The sequence below is a fragment of the Alligator mississippiensis genome, chromosome 13 (genome assembly GCF_030867095.1).
Source record: "Alligator mississippiensis isolate rAllMis1 chromosome 13, rAllMis1, whole genome shotgun sequence".
Classification (NCBI taxonomy): domain Eukaryota; kingdom Metazoa; phylum Chordata; order Crocodylia; family Alligatoridae; genus Alligator; species Alligator mississippiensis.
The window spans coordinates 11,467,236-11,484,192 of NC_081836.1; the positions used below are offsets into that span (position 1 = coordinate 11,467,236).

At 44.3% G+C, this 16,957-nt stretch overlaps 1 protein-coding gene across 1 annotated transcript in view; it reads left to right on the top strand.

Annotated features, from left to right (window-relative positions):
• The window catches only part of PEX14 (peroxisomal biogenesis factor 14), an 88,682-nt gene that overhangs the window by 62,459 nt on the left and 9,266 nt on the right, over positions 1 to 16,957 (top strand). The window contains exons 4-5 of the mRNA XM_014610404.3: positions 6,055 to 6,177; positions 13,388 to 13,473. Of these exons, the coding sequence (XP_014465890.1) occupies positions 6,055 to 6,177; positions 13,388 to 13,473 (209 nt within the window). The remainder of the gene's footprint in view (positions 1 to 6,054; positions 6,178 to 13,387; positions 13,474 to 16,957) is intronic.

The following is a 16,957-nucleotide window of genomic DNA, read 5'->3' on the forward strand; positions in this document are numbered from 1 at the left end:
CCTTTTGTCCCTCTAATCAATCACCCGGGGGGGGCCTGCAAATGGAGTAAACACAGCTGAGGAGAGGGAGATACTTAACAACCTCTCTCCCAAACCCTCACCCTCTGACATTGCCCTCCTCTCCTCCATTACACTTCATTTTATTATAGACTCCAAGAGCCTGACCAGGAAGAGAAACTGCTGCCAGTTTGGGGTTGCTTTTTTTTTCTTAATGTCAAAATACTTTTATTTTTAACCCCCCCCCCCCCCCCCCGATGGCCCAATGTAATATTTATCACTGTGTTGCCAGTCAGATTTTCTCTTTTTTAGTTTTGTGTAGGATAAGCCAAGAATCAAAGGGACACAGACAGATTAAAAATGGATATGAAATATATATTGTTAAAAGTTCATAGCGGTGTAATTAACAGCACCTTGAATGCTGTTAATTGGATGATTAAAGCTGTGAGAATTCAAAGCGCTCTCAGTTTTTCTTAAAATTGCCTTGCTTTTTGCATTTTTTGTATTTGACGAAGAAAGGAGACCGGTCAGCTTATTCACTTTGACATTCACGTTCCCAGGCACTTGTACAATGACGGGGTTACGAGTGCAGCGGGGGATGTCTAAATCCAAGTCAAGTATCTTCATTCAAACGAAGGCAAAAAAAAAAATAAAAAAATCAGCTGGCTGTTTCTGTTGACCTTAGATTTTGGTAAAACCTTAAGTTGAAATTGAACTTATGCTGCCTCTTTAACAAGGGCAGGTGGAAGGATAAGGATCAGGAGCTCCCCATGAAATGTATTAAACTACGTGAACTTTTTGGAAGTACAAGAGTGTTAATGAACAATAAGACAAGCACCCGGGGTAAAGAACCAGCTAGCGGCGTATAGAACTGACTGAACAGGTGGGATCGTTAATCTTTAGCCGATCCCAGGATGTTTTTATGGCGATTCTTTTAAAATGTGACCATGTCCTTAAGAAAACGGTTGGCTCCGTGGCTTTCAGGAACAGGACTGTAATGTCGTTTCAGGATTGCTGCCAGCAGATTTTCCTTTCAGTGATGTGGGGTCTGATAGAGACTTCATGCAGACAGGTAGTTCGTTGTTCAGCTGAACAAAGTCCGCCCGTTTGGGTTTGTTTGCATTTTAACAGAAATCATGAGAAAAAGAAAATCCTGCTTGTCTCTGGTTTGGCTCTGTTTGCCTCGGGTGTGACAATAGCCCCGGGGCCATCTAGCAGACAGAGTGGTAAAAGGCTGGTTTGGAGAATCCAGGAAAGAGTTTAATTTTTTTTCCCCTTAAGGAGACAACATATTTTCCTTTTCCTAGTGAGAATTTTTCTCCCCAAACCTAACCCTTTCTTCAGGTATTAATGAACCTGCTACCTCAGTTATCGGACTAGATAAAACACTGGGAAACATAATAAAAAGAAAGATAGCTATACTGGATGGGGACTGCATATGATGCCCTACAAGGAACATGTGTGAGAGTTGGAAATAACTCATTAACTCGTCCAGTCAATCTCTCAGCTGATGCGGGGTTGCTTCTTTATAGTACGTTTTCCTAGTGCTTTATCTGCTTATTTGAAACTCAGAATATCTGGGTTTAAACCCCCAGATCTGCTGCAGATTCACTGTGTCATCTTGGGGCAAGTAGCTTACCTCGGTGCCTTACCTGCCCATCTAGAAAATGGGGACAAAGGTATTGTAAGAAAACGGGCTTTGATGTATTGAAGATGCTCAGAGTCCATGACAATGGATGTTATAAAATCACATAGATAATTTAGTTTTAAAAGTCCCAAACAACCAAGTTTCCAAGTAGGTATCCCAAGTGCAGACTTAGAGCGTGGCCTGTTTTATTGTCTAAATGTGTGGCTGAATGACTCCCGAAAATAGGGAATGGCAGGAGTGAAGTTCCTGAACGAGCGGTGCTGAGAACACCTGAATGCAAAATATTGTTGGGTGCTGGATAATGTAAATTAACGCCCTCCAACCTAAAAAGAAAAATTTAACGTTTTATGAAAATTACGACTAATTCTTGCAAAAAGCAGCGGCTCTCTGGAGGAACAAGATAGGCGGATGGGGGAGGGGAGGAGGTTTGCATTCTGTAGGGCTGTGAAGACAGTTTCCTCGCATCCTTCTCCTCCGCTCAGTCCTTGCTCGGTACCCTCTGCGGTTAGATTATTCCTTGCAGATAGCAATCAACTGGAAGGAAGTGTGTGTCTAATTTGCATGAGATTATTTAAAACAAAAAAAAAGGTCTGCATTAGTCAGGGTGATGGTAAACAACGCAAAGAGATGCCTTTTATAATATAGCCGTGGCTCAGCTTTCAAAGCCAAATATAATTCACTTACAATTGGCAGTTTCCTTTATTGTTCCTTTTAACCTTTTGCATTCTGCATGGTCTTGCTCTCTCTCCGACTCCAGAAGATCTAAAATGTTTGTCTTTCATACCATGGGGGAGGCGAGGGTTGCGGGGGATGTTCTGTTACACTGATGTGATGCTATTGACGCACTTGTTCCCAGAGACAATCATATTCAGTGCAAGGCTTTAGTTTTTGTGGCACCATTTATGCACCCAAGAGAGATGGCATATTCTGTTTGGGTAACCAGCTTTGTACTGGATAAGGGCAGTAAGAAAGCCTGTGGATACTTTACAGATCTCACTGGGTTGAAAGAGCTATCGATTCTGGGTGCTGGTGCTGGACAGAAGTGGCGTACCCCAGAGCTCAGAATGAGTTTTGATGTCCATAAGCCAGTGTACATCCAAGAAGGGCCAAATGGTGGGAGTATTCTTCTGTTGTGAATCCCTGATGGGCATAATGACGGAGTGTTGCTCTCATCATCACTTTTCCTTTTTTAAGCACTTAAAATGTCCCAATCTGCTCTACACACATATTAACTTAGGGTGGTACCAAGATGCCTAGGTTTCCTTTTTGTGTAGGCAAACCAGAATTCATATGGGTGAGTGAAGTTAGATGACTTTTGATATTGGTACCTATTTCTGATTTTGTTTAATATTCAGTAGGCAAGCCAGTATGGTTACATCAAGACAAGATACTAGGCCAGATAGGATCACTGGTTTGATCCCAGCGTTTTCAGTTTCTTTGAAAACGCTATAGTTTTCTGCATTCCTGAGTTTTGGAAAACAAAGTTTCCCGGGCTCGGAAAAGTTGCTCCTGCTGTGAGCGTGTGAGAAGAAAAACTTTCATGGCTAAGTGTTAAAGTCCTGAAAATAGACTCCTTAAAATACCTAATAAATTTTTGCTAGCATTCATGAAAAGTGCCAAAGTGACAGCCCTGGAGATAGACATTTTCTCTGAATCCAGAAACGGTGAGCTGAAATGCTGGCTTTTTCTTTCTCTGGCCTTTAACTCTGACCTTCAGTAGATCTTTTCTTGGTGGTTAGAGACTGAGGTGATAGGTCTTCATAAACATCATATTTGGAGATGGACAGATAGGGACGTATCCAGTCCCTGTACTTATTTCAGTCTTGTCCTTTCATTATTAACAATGAAGCCAGATGTAGTAATGTTTTCTGAGATGCTATTAGTAATGTGAATGAGACCGCTGCACAGAGGCCACAAAATGGCCATTGGATGGTAGCAGCTTTTACTCACTCCAAACTTGTGCAGGATTCAAATCGGCAAACTAAATCTGAAAGCTTTCATATCTCATTACCATTCACATGCACTTTCTCTTCCCTGTTAAAGCAGGATTCTGTAATGGAAACAGTGACACTTGAGTCTTGCTAGTGGGCATGACCAGAATAATGCAAGAAGTAAATTTTATCTATAAAACTTTTTTTTTCCTAAACAGGATGAGAATTGAGGGGGTAGTAGGAATGGGAAACAATGAGCATTATTTCCTGTTCTTTGCATAGCCTGAAGATCTCAAGGACAAAGCATCCTCCATAACTTACTGTACGTTCCTCAGTGTTAAATGTTATCACATCTGCTATCTTTGCATGGAAACAGAACAAAATGCCCCTTTTTAGAGAGCTGCATTTGCAGTCAGCAGCTAATATAGCCTTGTGTGTCTGGCTCCAGACTTATAAAATTCCATGGTTGCTAGTGATCTATAATGCCAGCATCTGCTTATGCTCTCCCCTCTATTGGATAATTATGAATCGGTTAAAACAGTTCCTTTCTTATTAGGATTTTGCTGTCTAACAGGGCTCAGATACCATAAATGTTGCTACTGGGGCTTTAAAACAACAGCCTGAGTGAATGTGTCTGTGTGTCTCTTATCGCTGTCCCCTCTTGGTTGCTGGTCTGTCTGTATCTTTGCTATTTGAGGCCCGCATCAAATGCAAGACGATTGTTTTTAGGTAGGTTGGTTGTACCCAAGAGTGAAGCCCAGAACTTCAGATTTAAAATCCTATCTGTGACATTGACAGCCATCTCTGATCTGAAATGGGTCACTTAACCTTTCTGGGTATGAGTATCCCCTTTTTAAAATGGGGATAACAATACTTAACTTAAAGGAGTTCTGGGAAGATCAGCTCATAATTATAAAGCCCTCTAAAAGACAGGCATGGTCACTGCTATGTGTTATAAGCCTTGACATCTATTCCTGGCAGTGTTGCTTGTATTATGGATTACTCTATCAGACTCATAGCGTGCAGTCAAATTTCAGATCCTGGATAAACTCCTCTAAGCAGGCTTTGTTCTGTATTACATCTCACTATGATGTTAAGGAGCACTGTATTGTAAAGGGGATAAAGTTCATGAATTCCATCTACCAACAGTACCGAGAATGGCCATGCAGCTGAACTCCATTTATCTTGAGTAGTGTTGGAGAGAAAGTGCTCCTGCCATCTTTTCTCCCCATTCTGAGCTTTACACCATCTTCCATGCTACGCCTTAAGCTTGAAACGGCTTTCCAAGGGTTGAGTGGCCTCTTTCTTCTCTTCCAAATCCATTTCCTTAACACACGCTTCTTTTGCAAACTATGCTGCTTTCATCTCCTCACTTCCTTCTCTCGTATGCACTCTGTATACAGTGGGGCCACTTGGACTACTCTGGAAATTCCTCAGGGCAAGGACCTTGGCTTTTTACCTGTTTCCATGTATGCTAGGTGGCAAGGTACAAGTGATGAATAACTTTTCAGACTCATGGCATGGTCTCTTTCCTCATGCCACTTTCTTTTCCTAGAGCACTTTTCCTTCTGTTAAAAAATAAATAAAAAAATCCAGCTGTATTTCCTCCTTCACAGATGCTGGTCATCATGGATCTTTCAGCCGCTTTTCTTCCCCCTCCCCCTACCCCGCATTGGCCAAATCCTCACCATATGTTGTGACTGCTTACAGATGGGCACCCTGGCATTTCCCAGTGGCAGCAGAGACTACATCAACATGTACCACGTGTGGGGCTACTGCCATGTGCAAAATAAAAACCAGGCTAGCCTCGGGCAGTCTAATCAGGCTGCAATAGGCTGGGGCAATGCTAATCTGAAAGTTTGGTCTTGGCTTTGTTTTGATCTGTTTTGTTATAGTTTTATTTCCTGCCTGCATTCTGTGTCCCATTCATACTAATCAGAGTCAGTCCTGATTTTTTCTTTTTATTTCTGCATTTGTCATAAAATAAAGCAAATTATTCCCGTCTTCGGAAACGATCTAGACTAATTAGTCGTCTAACCCAATAATTAGTTTTTTGTTTCCCTGTCTGTTTTCATGCATTATTGTTAGTTTTTTCCCCTCTTTTTTTTTTTTACACCATTACAGATTAAAATGAGCCACATTTGCAGTTGATGGTATCTTTTTTTCGGGGGAAGAATGGAGAATTGCAATAGAAAGCTACTTCAAAAGCAGCAATAAACTCAAGGATAAATTAAGGAAATTGAATGAGCCACATTTGGAAGCAGCGTTGAGGCTAATATTCTGTCGCTTAAGGTTAAATTGCAGCAGAGAGAGGGGGAGAGATTTCAGTGAATCCAAAATTGGGGAGGCAATGCTACACAAGTCACCATCAAAATCTTTCTGCAGCTTGAAAGGGTTCTGCTTGGCTTAAAGATTTAATTATGAGTGCGTCAAGTGAGTAAAGGTACTAAACTTATCTCCTTTCCTCCTCTCCCCCAGGACTGACAGATGAAGAGATTGACCTGGCTTTCCAACAGTCGGGCACTGTCGCTGATGAACCACAGTCCCCAGGTCCTTCCACGCAGCTGGTGCCAACTCAGCCCCCTCACCTTGTGCCGTACAGTAAGTAGCCTCTTGAAAGTACTTGATACTCTCATTTTGTACAATTTTTTTTTGTCCCGTGTGCTTTTTTAATGATTTTAGATTTTAGTGCTGGACCCCAGAAATCAGCAGAGTCTGCCCTGGTGGTCCCCTGCAAATGCCCCCGCTTGTCAGAACCACAAACCCAGTGTTATTTTAAATACACTTTTAAATTCTTGATGCACATGACAGACGTATGCAGCAGAAACCAACTCAAGAGTGTGACGCAAGGCAACTGGGGGTACAAGCTGCAGTCATTCACACTCTAACACAGTAAATGAGTCTATGATAGCCTTTAAATCAGGGGTGGGCAAAATGTGGCCCGCGGGCTGGATGCGGCCCACCAGGCTATCCTGTCTGGCCTGCAGGGCCCCTAAAAAATTTAGAAAATTAATATTTATCTGCCCCTGGCTGCCTATCATGCGACCCTCAAGGGCTAGCCAGAACTCAGTAAGCGGCCCTCCGCCCGAAATAATTGCCCGCCCCTGCTTTAAATTTAGGAAGCATGACCCAGAAAAATCTGGGTTCTGTTCCTGACTCTGCCACTGACTTATGTATAAACATAGACAAGTTTCTTATCTTTTGTAGGCCTCAGTCTTTCCCCTCTAAAAATTAACAATACTTGGTTTGATTTATGAATCTTTCATTAATATTTACATAGTGCTATGAGGTTCTTGGATAGAAGGTGCTATAAAAGTGCAAAGTTACTGTTATTTATTGTTATAACAATGGGACTTGTACATGAGATCACCTTTATTTGGCAACTGCCTACGTATGGGAGTCCATCACGAAGTATCCACAAATGTACTGAGTATAATTCTGCTGCACCTTAATTAGGAGATTCACCTCCCTTAAGCTACTGATTGTTGTTGATGGCTTTAGTGGTTGTTTAGCACGGGAGCATAAAGAATTGTAGCACAGAGGGCAAATTACATTATAAGCTCTTTAGGGCACAGACTTTGTCTGCCTGTGTGGTGATCTAGGTCTAGCACAATTGGGGCCTGATCATAACAGGCTCTAGGTGTTATTGGTTTACAAGTAAGAGTGAACAATTAACAATGGTGCTAATTTATCTTCAGGCACACCTTGCATCATGTTATTTGACCATAGGCTCACCCCATTTTAAAGATGGGCTGCAGAAATGTTGTATACGTATGTAGGAGTGGCTGTGTATAAAAAAAAGAAAAGAAAATACATGCACAGTATCTTAAGGTCGAGCAGAATCTGTGTAGACTTAAAAATTTACATATCCATTTGCATTTTAAAACAAACCTAGCAAAAAAGTATCTGAGCTCCATATAATAAAAATGGAACTACACACCATTAAAAATCCATCACAAGGAGCTGTTTAGCTCAGATGTGTGGCTGGCAGTTTGAAAAGCACTTTACTTACCTGCCAAATGCTAAGATAGGGCTTGATATTGCTCCCACAAATTCAGTGAGTCCTAGTACATAGTGTTGTTGCATTAGAGGATGTTGATGCTCCCTTTCATTGCAGGCTACATCATCCGACTATCTCAACACATTTTCTCTGTGGTCTAGTAGGTAGGGAACAGAACTGGGAGATCTGTAGATTGACTTGACCGTTGTAGCTCTCTGCCACCAACTTAAAACTGTGTGAACTTGGCCATGTGATTTAACCAGTCTGGGTTTCAGGGTCTGTGTCAGTGAAATGGGGTTAATATTACTTACCCTCATTTGTAATGTGTTGTCAGAATTTTGGATGAAAAACGAACCACATAAATGCTAAGTTTTGTGGTTATTATTAGACAAATGTAGAGTTTCTGTTGCTCGCACTGCATCTGGTGCTTTATTTAGCTCCCATGCTAGGCACTATGCTGTTTAAACACAGTAGAGAAATTCTAGTTCAGTTCCTCTGACCCACAGGAAGGTCTACATGAGATGATTCATTTATGGCATAATTTTGCCAGAGATGGTCCTAAACAGGCTCTTGCTCTTGTAAAAAGCCTTCATTTTGGGGTGGCAAGAGAAAGATCTGAAATGAAAACCTTGATTTCTTTCGTGAATGGGCTACACCAGGATCCTGAATCCCAACACCATTGACTGTTTTGGTGCAGTTAATGAAATCCAGCTCTGACTGTTGTGTCCTGAGCTAATACCTAGCTGCTGCATTTTACAGGAAATAGCCTAAAATCTAAAAGCTGTCCATCTTGTGTTAGTGCCCTCTTAATCACAGCAGTTCCCAAATGTAGCATAGCCAGCTTCTTTCAGGATCTGGTGTAAAAACAGTGTTGGTTCTCCTGGTTTCCTATCAGAACCACTTAAGCCCCAAAAGGTCACACAAGGTAAAAATGCAAGTACTGGCATCAATGACAGCCCTTTACAGTTTTGCTACATAAGGATTTCTCATAGCCTCAGTTCTGTGATCCTTGTGATTGGGTAAAAATCTTTCCTTTTCAAAAACATAACATTTTAGCCCATCTAATTGCACAGAAAAGCTTGAAGGCCTGATCCCTCAGTACCCAAAGGCAAAGGAAAAGCAAGATCAGTTAGTTTTTTTAAAACCATATTTAAGCCAATGTCATGATCTGGGAGACCCAACTGATGTTTTATTGAATGCTTGGGGATGGTGATTATTGCACAGAGGATTTATCCTGGTAAAGCAAACAAAATTTCACGTGGCAACCCCAGAGCAGGCCAGAGACGACCACAGGGGTGAGATTAGACAGCACCTTTAACTTTCCTCTTCCCCTTCCCCATGCTTTGCAGATCCTTGTAACTACTGAGCCTCTCAGTGTGGTTAAATTAACAAGGCACATGCGTGACCTTTTCCTTTAACCGCACTGCTGTTGCCATTCCTTTCCCCGTGTCTTTGGTTAGCATTATTGGTTAGATTCAGTTAGGCCTGAATCCGTGTTCATATCAGCCTGCAAAGTGCTATTCAAAATGCTGAACTAATATAAATAATATAAATATAACAGAGAAATTGCTGGAGAGCTGACACCATCAGAGTTGACTTTAGGGCTGTGTGTCCCTGCAGACTTGGTCTAATCATCTTTAAGGTGGTTCATTTGTTACAGCTCCTTCATCTGTTAGAGGTTAACGGGTTGAGGGATACTTAAGCAGAGATCCAAATTAACCCCTGGCCAATTGTTTCTGTAATAAGTTTGCTAAATCCTCTGATTTCTGGCAAAGTCTGTGAGCTCTGTCTTGCACAGAAAAATAATCTGGGATACTGTCTGTCTGCCTGCTATTTCTGTGATATTAATACGTGATGCTCAAAAGCACCCATGGAACAGAACTCGTTCAGCAGAGAGCTGAGACTAAGTCCTACAAACTAGATTACACTGTGCTCCCTCTCCTGTGCTCTTGATAACTCAGTCCTTTCTGAAGGAGAGAGACTCAGAAAAGCATTTACGTTATTTAAATGCCTCCTGCTGTGCACATTGTGCCAGGAGTGTTGGCATTAGAAGGTATTCTGATATTTTGCTGGAGAGAGCTATTAGCGATATAAGTATTAAAAAAAAAATAAATAAAAGCTTTGTAAGCCTTATAAATAGCATATATCTTGCCAGCAGCAGAACCTGCCCCTGGCTTGGCTTCAGAGAAACTGCAGTAACTTTCAGGGGGCAGAGAGGGAAGTGCAATTCCTTGAGTTCCCAGTCGTTGTCTTGGAGCTTGGAGTCTCCTGTCCCATTCCTCCTCTACTCCCTACTCTAGGGGTAATTCTTTCCTTCCACTTATGTACTTTTGCCAAGAGGTGTCAAAACTGCTCAAAAAAAAAAAAAAAAGCTTGATTTTGATTAATATAGAGAAACAAGACTTTGCCTGACTGATAATAAAACTGATAAATGACATTTGAATTACTTGTAGCGGTAATTTATTACATAAAATATCTTTTATTTGACATGCGATTAGTTGCTGGAAGCATCACTCAATCTGACTAGTTTAAACATGCTCTAAAATGAACCCCCAGTAAAAAAACAGGGCTGTCTACTCGGTGCTATGAAATATACTAATCCAGGAGTGAGGACGAAAATCTGACTTTAAATATTTAAATGATTAATTGGGTTTATATATTTTTTTTACCTTTCTCACCCCCTTAATTACAAGCAAACTCCAGGGAGTTTTGAGCTAGGTGGGCAAAGCTGTGCGCTTATCATCCAGGCGTTGTCTGTGTCTGTGTTCTTCTCCAGGGTATTTACGGCCTCCGTTCATGGGTGTTCATGTAGATTTTACACCTGCTAAAAAATCAGTGACTGCTCTTCTCCCAACTCTATATTCTTTCTCCTCCTGCCCTTTACTTCGTAAGGCAGGACTCTATAAAGTAAGAGGCCTTGTTCTCAGATAGTTTGATGTGGTGACTCCTGGTTATCTTATCAAGTCTGCCTGCCGTAGACTCGCTGTTTGTCCCAGAAGAAGCCAGCGTTCTGTGCCTCAGTTTCTCAGTTTGTAAAGTATGGGTATTGATCTGACAGATTTTCCTGTGGTTCAGTGAGACTTAATTCATTGATGTCAGTCCAGGCCGATCCTCCATTGAAGTGGACTCTGAGCAGACAGTTAGCATTTGTTCCTGGAGTGCTAATTGCACTTGTTCCATGGCCACTGCTAGCACTTGTGATTGAATAAGCTTAGAGAGACCCCAAACCTAATGATCCAAGGGAGGGAAATGATGTATTGCTATGAGCTAATGTTGTTCAGGCTTCTTAATGTGTCAGTGGTTCAGCTTAGCAGGGTATGGGTGACTGTTATTTACCCTGGTCACCTCTTGGTGGGAGGATATCAGCAGAGATCAAGTGCATCCAGAATGACATGGTCCTGGACCTTTCCGGCAGAGTATGGAGTCTCCCGAGCTGCAGGCCACTTTTGGGATTAGTACTGAACTTTGCTGGTAATGCCTTGTATACTGTAATTCAGAGCCTGGGAAGTGTAGGTCTCTGCCTTTTCTTTCTGCTTCAGTGTGTCCAGTAAAAAACTGACCTGGTCATCCCCACATGCATTTCCACAGCCCTTTGTACAGAAGCTTCACTATGTCCCTGTTGGTTACCAGCCCTCCAAAGGGAGTGCAGAACTAAAATACCTTTTGCAGACCTGGACCGTGTTATCTTTCCTCTCCTTTATATTGCAATTCCAGTTTTAAAGATGGGGAAACTGAGGTATAAAGGTTTACTCAACTCTCTGAGCCAGCATCCAAGGACATGGAGAGGAAGAGCTGTGTTTAGAAACTGGGGTCCCAAGTGGCGGTCTTGGATTTAAATTATAGGCTAGTAAAGAGAGATTGCAACTGAAAAGGGGATGCTGAGATTAGCGATGATATTTCTCCTTCCTGTAATGCTGAAGTGGTCAATGAAGAGTCCTCGCTGTGTCACTCCCTGCCTTTGCTTTCCACTTCTTCCCCCCCCTTTTTTTTTTTTGCCACAAGACTGAATTGTTTCACACATCTCTAAAACGAGTAAAATGGCATTTCAGCTTCTTGTCTTTATAGACTCTCTGAACTTTAGGAAAGATCATTCTGGTCCCTTTTCATTAATAATGAAAACCAGGGGGCAATAAAATGTTCTTAGTGTGAGCATTACAGGAACGAAGGGAGAGATGAGGGAGGTGAAAGGGCAATGCTGACAGGGACCTACAGGTGTCTCCTGATTCTGCTCAGAGGTCACAGCAGATGGGAGAGATTTGGGAGCATCTAGGCAAAGGCTTATGCAGGACGCAATTGAGAGCCACAGAGCCTGTGAGATTAATTAACCCTTTCTTATCGGGAGTTTGCTGTGAGCTACATTGGAAGGATATTTGTGTTCGGATCGTCTCAGCAGAGAACTGGCAACTCAGGGGTTCAAATGCCAGCTGAGCTGCTGATTCCTGTGCCTGAATGTCCCAAGCATGACACCAGATTTCCTGGTACCTTAGTCTAGCCCAGAGTTACAGTGAAGATAATCGTATTTAAGGCTCCTGAAATCTAGAGACATGAACATGGATAAATAGCAAATTGTCACAGTCTCTGTAACAGCTAAGCTTTCAGCCTTAGATATCATTGGTTCCCCACTCATTCGGTTTCAGTGGGCAGTGAATGACTGAGATGGAAAGGAGGCAAGTTTTCAGTCGTTCCTGCCAATGAAGTCTCTTTCTCCTGGAAGCACCGTGTGACAGTTTGGAGAGGGGAGTGCTTTTCCTAAATGTTGTGGGTTGCATGCTGAGTTGGATCAGTCTGTTTAGAGGCCACATGCCAGCCTCTACCTCCTCAGTGCTTGCCCACATCCTGCCACTGAACTTTAGGAAAGATCGCTCTGCATCCTCTTTATTATTAATGACAACCGGGGGCAGTACAAGATTCTTAGCGAGCTCGTTCCGGGAGCTGAAAGGGAGAAGCCGGTGGAAACTACAGGTGTTTTCTGCTTCTTGCCACAGAGAAGGCAGCATCTTTGCTTTGCTTTGTTCAGTCTTTAAGCTCTGGTGCAGAACGGTGTGTTCAGCACCTCACGCTTTTCCCCACTCTTCTTTCTCTCTCTAATGCATATTCTAGCTTTGCTAGGTGTGGTGAACCTTGGCTCCTGCTCTTAATTCAGCCGAGAAAAGCACTGGATCCTCAGATAAGCCTGTAAGGAATAGATCTACGAGACAGCGCAACACTTTTCCTCCGTTATGAGCACATTTAATGTCCCAAATGGGGTTTTTTCTTTTTGAAAAAGGCAATCCCAGGTGGCCTACTGTTCTGTCATGGTTCAGACAGTCCAGTTTCCATAGCCATTAGCACTCAAGGGAGCAGTGGCTGGGGTCATGTCCATGCACCTTCAACTCCTCAACCTGATAGTCCATCCTGGCATTCATAGCTGAGTTGAAGGGGTCCCCTTTTTTCCCACCAGTTCCTTGAAACTCCTCTTCCTTCTCCAGTTTCAGAAATGATGATCTTTGAAAGCACTTGGTTGACAAACTAGACTCAGCTAATACTAACAGTACAGAGATTTGCCCAGGGTCAGTGCAGCACAGGTTTGGGTGCCTGCTCCACACAAAGAAGAGGCTGAGCAGGACTGAGAGACCTCTGTGGATTACTGATGTGATTTTTCTCCTCTCTTTCGTGTCTCTGGAGTTACTCTGCTCAGCCTTAAAACAGAGAAGTTGGCATTATTCTTCCTCCCTTTCCAGAGTAGGTGTTTGCATGGGACAAAAGTGACTACCCAGAGGTCTCTCTGCATGCACGTTCTGACCATGCTTCTCTCTGGCTTTTGGCCATTAGGTGCACCGGGATCTAGATGGCGAGACTACAGTGCTTTGGCTATCATTATGGCAGGGATTGCCTTTGGCTTCCATCAGCTGTATAAGGTAAGTGGTGTCTGTCTGCACCACCGAAGTGGCTTTTGCTCTAAGAGAGTGGTGGTTGTGCTTCCCATGTCCCAGTAAACATGCTGGCTCTGAGCAGAGATGCAGTTCTTGAACCAGCTGCTCTTATTGACTCTTCTTTGGATGTATGAATGGAGCTATATGGGTGCTCCAACGAGAGTCAATAAAGTGGGAGCAAATGCCTTAAACAAGTAATGATGATAATATCTAGCTCTTTAATGGCACTTTTCCTTGGTAGATCCCAAACAGCCACAAGTGAAATAGGTATCATTCTTTGCATTTTTACACCAGGGGAAACTGAGGCATAGGGAGGTGAAGTGACTTGCTCAGAGTCATCCAACATACTAGTGGCAGAACCAGGCATATAACCCCAGGGGGCCTGAATCCCAGGCCTCTCTCCACTAGGCCATACTGCTTCTATGAATTATTTTGGCTGATTAAAGGGCAGAAGAAGAGGCGCTTGCCTCCTCTGCAGGATTCCCAGTGTATGCATGCCATTACTGAGGCTGCGTTTTTAATCAGAGCCCTCTAGAGCAGCATTTCTCAACCCATGGGTTGCGACCCAAAGTGAATATATGAAAGGGTCTCCAACAAACTTTAAAACTGGATTCTCCTTTAAAGGAGAAAAACGTGGGGAACAGTGGGTTTTCCCTTGCAGGCTGGCAGAGTTCCAGCTTGCAAGGGGGTTGCTTAGGTCCCTCGTGTCCCGCACCTCCCTACCCCACGCATGTATCCCTGCCCCACACACTGTGGTACTGGGGGCAGTGGGTCAGGAGTGAAGGGCACCGGCAGGACCTGGGGGCTGTTTCTACTTAAACTATTTCCTGGGTTGGGACTAGCCATCGATGTTTACATATGGGTCCTGGTACAAAAAAGGTTGAGACCACTGCTCTAGAGCAAGCATGTATGTTGGTTATGTGGTAGAAATACCCATCCAGCCTATTTTTGGGTGCTGTATTTTTCTGGTTAAACACGTGCTCAATCTCTCACTGGAGACCTGCTCCCCATTGCTATGGAGAATAAAATTACAGAGCTGTTGGGAGAAAAATGCATGTTATGACCAGGGATCCACGTTTTCCGTTTCCCACCGAAAATCAGGAAAAAAACACGGATTTTCCCCTTTAACTGAGAAAAACGCGGATTGTTCATTTTAATGGGAAAACATGCGGATTTTCCACTTTTGCAAAGAGCTCTTTGCAGGCTAGCAGAGTTTCAGCCTGCAAGGGGCTGGGGGGAGCGGGAGAAGGTGGCCAGGCAGGGGGTGCCACGTTCATGTGTGCTCACACGTGCACATGGCCACTAGGCAGCCTGGAGAGCAGCTCCTGCAGGTAAGCCTGGAGAGGACTGGGGGGATTGAGGCCCCCATAGGGATGGAGGGAGTGAGTTGGGCAGGTCTGGGGCTGGGGATGCTGCCCAGTCAAACAATGGGGGCTTAGGCCCAGGGCTGGCGCTCGTGACTGCGGGGCCCCAGTAGAGAGTGGGACGGAGCTGCAGGCAGCTCATCCAGGGGGCTGGCTGCCCGCTGCTGCATGCACTTCTGGAGGTGTATGGGGGACACGTGCCCCCCAGATTTGTGCCCCCGGCAGGCTCGGGCTCCCAGCCCTGCTGCCCTGCCCACCTAGGGCCTCCATAAACCAGCGGGTGGGATCTGGCGTGGCAGGGCAGAGTGGGGCTGGGTGGGGAAGCTCCTGGCTGCTGCAAGCCCCGCACCTCCCTGGCAAAGTGCCCCCTGCCTGCCCAGCAGCAGCAAGGTTGACAGCACAGAGTTGTGCCCTTCGCTGCTGCTGGGGGAGCAGGGGGTGCCTCGCCAGGGTGCCGTGGAGCTTTCAGCGAAGGCAGTGAGCTTCCCTGTCCAGCTCCGCTCTGCCCTGCTGGGCCACGGAGGTCCCAGGGGGAGGGCAGCAGGGCAGGAAGCCTGAACCCACAGCGGGCAGCCTGCCTCCGCCCCCCTCATGGGCTCCATTCCGGCCATGCTGCCCGCAGGGGAGGAGAAGCCAGGCTCCATGCTCTGCCACAACAGCCACTGTCTCCTGTGGGCAGCAGCCAGGGCTTGGGCACTGCTGAGGGGGATAGGAGGCTGCAGGCTTGGGTCCCTGGCCCCGTAGCCCTGGCAGCTGAAGGTCCCCTCTGGCAGGGCTGTGGGGTGGGGGCTGTGGGTGGGGAGTGAGGGGCACTGGCAGGGCTGGGGGGCTGGGGGTGGGGATTGAGGGGCCTGGACCTGTGTCCTGGTGAGCTAAGGGGGTGGGGGGAGCTCTGATTTTCCATGATAAAAATCCTAAAATCAAATACCAAAATTTATAGGTACTTAGAATTTATTCTGTTAGAGTGATTGAGGTACTGGTAGGCTTCCAAATTGCTTTCAAATTGTAGATATATCAATAAAACATTGTGTTCAATTGATACCTGTATGTATAGTGGAGTTTCATTTTAATTACAAATTTTAGGCTTTTTTAATCACAGAATTTGCAATTTTTAAACCTGGAATACTAGGATCCTTGGTTATGACCACATAGCAAGGTGTGAGGTCAGAACCCCTTGCTTCCAATACCAGTGGACTATGGCAGCTACTAACTTTGGAGACCACAGCATCACTGAGAAAACAGATGTTTGTGTGTGTGAAGAGGGTGTTGGAATGAAGAATAACAACTAGGTTTTTAGTGAGTTTTTTAAAATTGGACTGTGAATGGTTTGCTGGCAAAGCTCACGTTTCAAATGCTGTTTGTAAATGATGCCCTTAACTCTCTTATTTTTTCCTTTAATTCATTCCTTGGGTTTGGGTAAGGGGGCTAGTATTGGAGAGCATGTTGTGCCAGACACAAGTGCAGTCACAAGATTGTGCAGGGTGATCCTTTAGTTTCCTGTCCCCTTGTTACTTTTTATGCTACTGCTTCCAGTCTAGTACAGACTGTTGAGGACTGAGAAGGGAAACAGCTTCTGGCCCTTACAGGATTCATAACCAACCAGTCTTATTGCTGCTATAATTAACATCTACCAACTCTATTTTCATATATAGCATGTATAAGAATGTGAGGTTGGCAATGTGCTGTATCCCACTGCCTTTCTCTCTGTGTGCAGATCCCTCACCTTTTCCCGGGCCACAAGACATCTTGGTTGGCCAGCAGAAGCTGCCTTCCCTTTTATAGGATCCAAAGATGTATTGGGCCAGCTGCTTAAGCGCAACTGGATAATTGGCCTTAGCAGTGATTTTTGTGCCTGTGGTGGTAGTCATCCTTATTGGGTAGATTGCCGCACCCTGTCACATTGCTGATTTGGGTGCTCTGGTAGGTTCAGAAGAGAACTGTCTGCTCTGGCTTTTCAGAATAGGAGGAAAAAAATGGAGTGACAATGTATGTATGTGTGAGCATGTGTTTGTACACATACTCAGTGAGAGAGCTGTCTGCAGAGGCAGCCGAATTGTAGAGTACCAACACGATAATGGAACGCTGCTTTATACCCTCTCTCTCAG